Genomic DNA, 9,189 nt, shown 5'->3' with positions numbered 1-9,189 from the left:
TATTTTTAATGTATCATTAAAAGTCCTCAAACATAACACAAGAATCAGACAACTTTGAAAGGAATAGACTCCAACAAAATATGTTTGGTCTCAGTAATGTCTCTCAGCCATTGTTCTCGAAATCGGATCTTTCCTGGTCTATAGAGGAAGGGAAAAAAAACATGCACACACAAAGCTTTTATAATCAAACAAAACGTTGAGACAGAAAGTCCCTCTTTACATTCCCAGGGAACAGGGTTCTGACTGGTTTCTACTGGATTCCTTACTGTTCTTTAAACCTATGTATAGTCTTTTGGAGGGCTGCCATGAAGTAACATGGGTTGCTACACTTGAACAAATTCAATGGGAGTTTCATGTGGTTCTTTATTGGGAGTGGAGGTCCTGAAACATAGTTTTACTCTATAGTTCAGTCAAGCCTGAAATTTACAGCAGTCCTCCTGCCTCAGCCTCTCAAGTGCTGAGGTTATAGACATACATTATAATGCCTAAAAGGGGCGTTTACCCATAGTAAATTCAGTATAATTCTCAAGTTTTCCTGAAGAGGGCTAGGGCCATAGCTCAGTGGTAGGTTACCTGCCTCATGTATGCAAGGTTCTGGGCTTGATACCCAGAAAACACACGCACAAACGCACTCGCACACTTTCAAGCTTTGATGTTTCTGTAGAAATAACAGATATGACTCACTTTGCCCTGCCCTGTTCTATTAACTAATTCTTAAGTTTCTAATTACTGAAAAAAACACCAAGAAAAACAATTTTCTAGACTGCTGCCAGAATCTTCCTTTCAGCCCATCCCGTAGGGAAAGTGGTCAAAGATGAGGTGAGCCCTGCATGAATTATCTGTGGGTGTGGGCCTGTTGGATTCCTAGAATGTAATAGCCTTTACCTCACCCGTTTAGAACAAGTCTCCAAATTTTAATTACCTTTGAAGTAGGCCTGAATTCTCAAAGATATAGGAGACATCAACAGGCATATCCTAAGAGAAAGGGACAACGGTAAGTCTGGACCAAGCACGCCAACGCTCAATCCTCCCACTCTCCCCTTATCCAGAAGTATGTATTTGCATTTTCAGGACCCATAAGTGGGAATTTATTAGCTGGTAGTTCTTTTGTAACTTAAAGGCTATTCTGCAAAAGACTTTTTTTTTTGTCCCAGGTACCTTAAGCTACACCACAAGATTGGAGACAATCACCAGAGGCGCGTGTTCCTCCATAAGAGCATGATTCAGTCTTTTGCCTTCTGGATTAATTTCTTTTGGCAAGGGGGGGATTGAAATTGTTTTTTAATATCGAAGTTTAGTTTTGTTGTCTTCTTTACATGCTGCATTTAAGTCAGCTGTGGCTTTCTACCTCTTAGGAATGGAACAAACCAGAAGGAAATAACATAGATGAACAAGTTGGAACATTTTCATTTTGAAGCAGTGGTTTTGCTATGTTACCTGTACTGGTGGTACATACATACACACTGAGGAATGAGGACCAATAGTTACAATAGTAAGTAAGACCCTGGCTAAAAAAGAAAATAAGCTAGGCGTGATGGCACCTGTCTGAATCCCAGTACTCAGGAGGTAGAGGTAGAAGTATTGTCGCAAGTTTGAGGCCAGCCTGGTCTACCAAGTGAGTTCAGTGTCAGCCAGGGCTTCATAGCAAGGCCCTGTCTCAAAAAGCGGGAGGGTTTGGGGATGTAGCTCAGTTGATAGAATCCTTCTCTAGCATGCCTGGAGCCAGTGCCACGTAATTGAACATGGTGACACATGCCAGTCATCCCAGCACTTGGGAGGGAGAGGCAGGTTGGAAGCCAACCTGGACTATGTGAAATCCTGACACAGAAGATAGAAAAAAGGAAGGAAGGAAGGGGAAGGGGAAAGCAGTCGAGAGAAGAGGGAACAGGCATTGTTTGGGAAGAAAATGTTCTAGTTAGAAGGAATGGTGGATGTCTCTACCAGGTTTATTGGAAGAATAATAGCAAGATTGGAGTGGTAAAAACAGAATAGAGGGCAAGCGATAATGAGAAAGCAGAAATAGTATATATCTAATGTATATATTAGATATAGTCATAGCTCATAGGCCATTGTTACTCAGATATAGTCTCTAGGTGTGTGCTATCAGAATTACCTAGGAGTTTGTTGAGAATGTATTATCTCAGCTGGGTGATGGTAGCCTATGCCTTTAACCCCAGAACTCAGGAGGCAGCCAGAGGCCTGTGGATCTCTGGTGGCCAGCCCGGGCTACAAAGTGAGTAGGACAGCCATAGCCACACAGAGAAGCCCTATCTCCAAGAAAGTATCATCTCTAGCTCTACCCAGACCCGCTGAATCTGAACCTTCATTTAACAAGATCCTCAAGTAATTTCCATGTACGTCAAAGTTCAGAATTATTGCGGGGACATTTTAAACAAAGGACTGGAGGCTGGAGAGATGGCTCAACAGTTAAGAGCTCTCCTTCAGAGGATCCATAGTAGGCAACTTAATACTGCCTGAAACTCCAGATCCAGGGGATCTGAAGCCCTTTCTTGGCCTCTGTATGTTAGATGCACTCATATGAACATACGCACACACAATTAATAAAAATAAATCTTTAAACACAGGAGTGACAGAAATTCAATTTAAAGGGCTACTGCATGTGGGCAATAACAAGGAGAGAGAGCAGTTAAGCTATTGAAATAATCCTGGGGACAGAGGGAGGGAGAGAGACAGGAGACGTGGAACCCTGTGCACACTTTCTTCATGGGTGAAGGGAAGGACATGATGGAAAGAAGAGTCAAGGATATGCCGAGGAATCAGCCATCAGCTCAGATGCAAAGACTTGAAGTGGGTCAGTTGTGTGTGTGTTGGGGGGAAATCAAGCATTCAATTTAAAGGCTGGGGAGGCAGCTCAGGGTGAAGCACTTGTTTAGCATCCAGAGGCCCTAGGCTCAACCTCCAGAATCACAGAAACAAAACTAGTTTTAAAAAGAAGAAGTGAAAGGTACATTAAATCTCAAAATATGCTAGAGATTTGGAGATCATAAGATCTAGTGACATTAATTTTTCTTATTGAGTCACTTTTTTGTTTTGTTTTTCAAGACAGGGTTTCTCTGTAGCTTTGGAGCCTGTCCTGGAACTCACTTTGTAGACCAGGCTGACCTCGAACTCACAGAGATCCGCCTGTCTCTGCCTCCCGAGTGCTGGGATTAAAGGTGTGTGCTACTGCCGCCTGGCTTGATTCACTTTTTTTGTGTGTGAGCTGAAGGAATCAAAGTGTGTCACCAAAGTTGGGTATAAACACTTCTCAAAAAGTAGTCTTTTTTTGGGGAGGTGATAAACATTTTCAAGGTTCTTGTTTTTATTATTTTATGAGTGCTTTGCCTGCATGTATGTTTGTGCACCACACATGAACCTGGAACCAAAGAGAGTGTCAGCGTCTCTTGGACTGTAGTCACAGATGACTATGAGTTGCCCTATGGATGCTAGGAATCTAACCCAGGTTCTATGCAAAAGCAGCCAGAGCTTTTAACCACTGAGCCAGCCCTGGATTTTATTTTTAAATTGTGTGTGTGTGTGTGTGTGTGTGTGTGAGGGTTCCATCCTCAGCACCACATAAATAAATAAACAATTGGCTTGAATTTGTTAGAGTGAGCACCGTGGCACACACCTGTAATCTCAGCACGGGGGAGGTTGAGGCAGGAGGATCAGGATTTCAGGGCCTTGGCTATTTAAGTAGTTAAAGATCACAACCTGTCCTCACAAAAGCCCAGTGTTTTGCAGTGGGCAGGGGAGTCGATGATACCCATGACCGAAGATGTCATCATTGCTGAATCCTCCCTGAAGGGACCAGGATGCAAAAGGCAGAGCTTACCGGAGGTTTGCTCTTGTTGAACTTGATGGTGAAATAGGCGTTAGCACTAACTCTTGCCAGGGGTCTCACGGCAGTGGGGGCACTCCAGCGCACACGGTAGATGTAGTGGAAGGAGTGAATTAAGTCTTTCCTCTCTATAAAATCTGCATAGTACACCCAGCGATTTGGAAACTCCCAAGTCTGTTTCACAGAAAAAAGAAATCTCACCGAGAGAGAACAGCAGGATCAGCTCAACAAAGGCAATACATAACAGGGTTACAGATTCTGAAATCTTGACATTGTTCAGTTTGTTTCAAACTAGGACCAACTCTCAATGATTCCCACAGGAGAGAGATAGAATAATTCGGAAATGCGAAACATTTGGGATGAGCTTTGGAGTGTGGCGGAAGCAGAATGGGGCAAGGGTTAAGGTGTGTATGTACGCATCACACTTCACATTCTCACTTGGGAGGCAAGTGTGTGGCTAAATTGGAGACTAATTAGTGATTGGAATAGGTGTTCTGTTTACCCCAGGAGACCTCCAGGGTAATGAAGCCCATTTCAAGTATTTGTCAAATTGGACTTACTTCCTTGGCTGTGATACATGCCTTAGAAAAGAAGGGCCACGTTCTGGGGGAGATTTTTCATTGAAGGCACTTGCTATGCAAGCCTGAGGACTTCTCACTGGTCAGTCCTGGGCAAGGATTTGCCTGTCTCTGCCTTCCTGGCACTTGGATTACAAGTACACAGCACCACGCATGGCTTTTTAAGTGGATACTGGGAATTAACTCAGGTCTTCATGCTTACGCAGCAGGCGTATTCCTGACTGAAATATCTCTCCAGCCTACCTCTCCTTTTGGAGACAGAGGCTCATGTAACTGGCCTGGAATGGTAGTTGAAAATGACTTTAAACTCCCAATCCTCTCACCTTCACCCCCACCCCCACCCCAGGGCTGGGGTTACAATCCTGTACCACTATACCTAGAGATACTTCTCTCTCCTTAGGCCAGCTTGCCCCCATTGAATATGTCAGCACAAAGTGCTTATGTGGAAATAGCATATCCTTGGGAAATGTACAATTAGGCTGATACAAATGCATAGCAATGTAGTTGCACTTTTCTCTTTCAGAGATCATCCTACCTTGGGGCTGGAGAGATAGTTCAGTGGCTAAGAATGCTTACTGGCTGGGGAGGTGGTGCACCCTTCTTAAGCCCAGCATACAAGAGGCAGGGGCAGATGGATCTCTATGTATTTGAGGTCAGCCTAATCTACATAGCAAATTCCAAGCCAGCTTGAGCTTCATAGTGAGAGCCTGTTTCAAAAAATTAAAATAGGACTGGAGAAATGGCTTACTAAGAATGTTGGCTACTCTTTCAGAGGACCTGGGTTCAATCCTCTGCATCGACAGCAACTCCCAGCCACCTCCCACTCCAGTTCTGGGGCCTCTGACACTCTCTTCCAACCTCCACAGGTACCAAGCATACACATGGTGCACACACATACAAGTAGGGGCAAAAGCACTTGTACACATACAATACAAAGATGTTTTTCTTTTTAACCTGAAGGGTTACAATGCTCAAGTAAGCAAAATTTTCCAATCTTGATTTTGGAACTCACAGGAAAATTATGTTTAGTTATTCTAGGTGACCTCAAACTTTTAATCAATGGAGGACTTTTTTGTTGTTGTTGCTCACACCCTGGGGTACCAAACTGGAGTGACCAAAGTCACTTACCGAAACGAACTTCTCAATTTCTTTCCGACCCTTTTCTGCTGTGAATTCTCCATGAGTGAGCCACTTAATGTTCTTGATGGGGTTTCTGTCGTCTGCAAACAAGGTGGAGGTGTGTTAGTTGCCTGGTAGTATGCTCTTACACCAATGGGACAATTCTTTAGACAAATAAATCAGAAACCTACCTTCCACAAATTGAACAGCGGCAGCCAGAATGCCCTCAACTATAGTCCGAGCTACCTCACCTGTCCCGTCGTCTTTTTTTTCCTCTACCACAGGCTTTTTCTCTTTGACTTCTGGCACAACTTTCTGCTCTTTTATTTCTGTCACGGGTGCATCCTCTTTTATCTCAGATACAGCCTTCTTGTCTTTTAAATCTTGTATTAGCAAAGTCTTGAATCCCTTTACCTTGAGCAAAGATGGCGCTTCTTTCTTCTTTTTCACCTCTGGCATCAAGATCTCTTTAACTTCTGGAACAACTGGAACAGCTGGCGCGGCTGGTACGACTGGCACAACTGGCATGACTGGCGCAGCCGGCGCAACTGGTACAACCGGCCCAACCTTCTCCTTTGGTTCTGCCGTTAGCACACTTTTCTTTTCTTTGACTTCTGTCACCACGGGCACTTTGTCTTTCATCTCTATTGACATAATCTTGTTTTCTCTCGTGTCTGTCACAATTCTCTTGTCTTTTACTTCTGTCACAAATGTCACCATCCTTTTGTCTTTCGTCTCTGGCTTCTTGTCTTTGGGATCTGAGATCGTCACAGTCTTCTTTTCTTTTGGCTCAGACACACTCTTTCTCTCCTTCGAATCTGTGACGATGGTCACAGTCTTTTTGTCTTTCTGATCTGTTACAGTCTTCTTTGGGTCTGCCACAGTCTTGCTGTCTTTTGGCTCTGTGGCATTCTTGGGCTCTGAAGCATCCGGTTTCTTTGCCTTGGCTGTGCTGGTGTTCTCCACAACCTTAGCCTTCTGGGGCGGGAGTCTTTTTCTGTTATCCATTTTATTTTGCCTAGATTGTAAAAAAAATTGATTTATGTGCATAAATGTTTTGCTTGTGTGCATGTCTGTGCACCAAGTGTATGCCTGATGCCTGCAGAGGTTAGAAGAGGACATTGAATTCCCCGTAACTGGAGTTACTGACAGTTGCATGCCACCATGTGGATGCTGGGACTTCAACCCAGGTCTTCTATAAGAGCAACAAGGGCCATAGACACTGAGTCATGTCTCCAACCCCTCCACCCAGTCCATTGTAAGATCAAAATACTCAGGCAACACCTGCTGCCTCTTGAGAAGAGTCTAGGGGTGAAGGGTGCTAGTCAGACCTTTTACTGCCGACCTTTTTATCTGCTTGCTGAGATGGACCCTGCCTGAAAACCAAGTATTTTCCATGCTGCAAACTGAGAGGGCTTAAATCGAAATGCAACAGAGGAATTCCTAGCTTCCTTGAACCATAAATACTGACTCTAAATGTGTCAGTTTATCCTTTGAGCAGATAAGGGGTCGAGACTAGTTTAAGATTCGAATTTCATTTTTAAAAAGATTTATTTATTTTATGTATATATGTTCTTGTCCACATGTACATCTGCATACCAGAAAGAGGGCATTGGATCTCATGACAGTTATGAGATGTTTGTGAGCCACCATGTGGGTGCTAGGAATTGAACTCAGGACCTCTGGAAGAGCAACCGTTCTCTTAACCACTGAGCAATCTCTCCAGCCCCTGGATTTCATTTTTAAATCTGTGTATGGGTTTGCTTGTGCATGTGAATATGGGTGCCTGGAGATGCCAAAGGAAGGCTTTAAATTGCCCTGGAGCTGCGGTTATGAGTGGATGTAAGTCACTTGATGTGGGTGCTGGGAACCAAACTTGGGACCTCTGGAAGCTCAGTACATGCTCTTAACCACTGAACCATCTCTCCAGCCCCAGCATGACTTTTTAAAAAAGTTGTGAGTTGAGGGAATAAAAGCGTATTCCAGTAGCAGGGCATTTATCTAACCTTGAGAAGCCTTGGATTCCATCTGTAGCAACACACAACACACACACACACACACACACACACACTCTCTCTCTCTCTCTCTCTCTCTCTCTCACACACACACACACACACACACACACACACACACACGCAAGCACATGTAATGAATCAAGATCAAGAGGCAAGCCAGCAGATGAGTGTTTTCATCTTGAATTTTCCAGGTATATAATTCTCAAAGATCCCAGGCATATATTATCTCAAGGAAACTATTATCTTTACCATTTCTTTCCCGAACATATTGTGTCACTTGTGCTTATTAGCTTTGGTTAACCCTTTCAGAAATGTTAACTGGAGGTCAAGATGATGAGTATTCTTCTTTCTGTCTGGATTCAGTGGGGCTCTTGCACCATTTAGGATGGCTCTGGTTTATGTTCTGAGATTTGAAGCTGGGAATAGTGACAAATGTCTTTCATTTTAACGTTTTGGAGATAGGAAGAGTGCTGCAAGTGTTGCAGGAGGCCTCTTGTTGGTTCCTGGCTGCCCAGAACCCAAATAATCACACAGAAACTGGATTAATTAAATCACTGCTTGGACCATTAGCTTTTTTGTTTTGTTTTGTTTTTCGAGATGAGGTTTCTCTGTAGCTTTAGTGCCTGTCCTGGAACTAGCTCTTGTAGACTAGGCTGGCCTTGAACTCACAGAGAACAGAGATCCGCCTGCTCCTGCTTCCCGAGTGCTGGGATTAAAGGAGTGCACCACCACCACCCAGCTAGCTCTAGTTTTTATCGACTAACCCTTTCATCTCAATTTAACCCATCTCTATTAATCTGTATATCATCACGAGGTCATAGCCTACCTGGAAACTTTCAGCATGTCTATCTCCCATGGCTTCATGGTGGCTCCCTGACTCTGCCTTCTTCCTCCCAGCATTTACTTCTGTCTTTCCCGCCTACCTAAGTTCTTCCCTATCAACAGGCCAAGGCAGTTTTTTTTTTTATTCACTAGTGGTAATTACAGCACACAGAGGGAACTTCCACATCATGCAAGTTCAAGCCTCGTCTGGGCTACATAGTGTATGTTAGGTTAGCCAAGGACTGAATAGCAAGGCCATGCCCCACAACAACAACAACAACAAAAAAAAAAAAACAAAATATGGGTAAGCCACCAGGTGTAGAACTGTGTGCACATTTGTAATCCCACCTGGGAATGAGAGGCTAGGGGATCAGAAGCTACATAGCAGATTTAAGGCCATCTTGAGCTACATGAGACTGTCTCAGAGAGAGAGAGAGAGAGAGAAAGAGAGAGAGAGAGAGAGAGAGAGAGAGAGAGAGAGAGAGAGAGAGAGAGCACTGGTTATGGTGGTGTGGCATATGCCTGCCCCAATATTTGAAAGGCTGAGCCAGAACTGTGAGTTGGAGGACATCTTGTGCTACATAGTGACACCCTGCCTTAAAAAAAGATAAGGAAATGGAGCTAGAGATGGCTCAGTGGTTAATAGCACTGGCTGCTCTTCCAGAGGACCCAGGTTCAATTCCCAGCATCCACCTGGCAGCTCACAACTGCCTGCAACTCCAGTTCCAAGGGATCTGATGCTCTCTTCTGGTCTCTGCAGGCATCAGGCACACATGTGGTGCACAGACACATGCAGGTAAAACACGGATACACA

At 44.1% G+C, this 9,189-nt stretch overlaps 1 protein-coding gene across 1 annotated transcript; it reads right to left on the bottom strand.

Annotated features, from left to right (window-relative positions):
• Nucleotides 1-44: 44 nt before the first annotated feature.
• Nucleotides 45-6,546, bottom strand: Akap14 (A-kinase anchoring protein 14). The gene is made up of 5 exons (XM_038317541.1): nt 5,730-6,546; nt 5,548-5,639; nt 3,836-4,015; nt 923-975; nt 45-138 (listed from the first exon to the last, which is right to left on the bottom strand). Exons 1-5 carry the CDS (start codon nt 6,544-6,546, stop codon nt 45-47), a joined length of 1,236 nt encoding a protein of 411 aa, XP_038173469.1.
• Nucleotides 6,547-9,189: the final 2,643 nt, after the last annotated feature.

This window comes from Arvicola amphibius, chromosome X (assembly GCF_903992535.2).
Source record: "Arvicola amphibius chromosome X, mArvAmp1.2, whole genome shotgun sequence".
Classification (NCBI taxonomy): Eukaryota; Metazoa; Chordata; class Mammalia; order Rodentia; family Cricetidae; genus Arvicola; species Arvicola amphibius.
The sequence above is the reverse complement of the archived record's forward strand: the minus strand, read 5'-3'. Positions and strand labels throughout refer to the sequence as shown.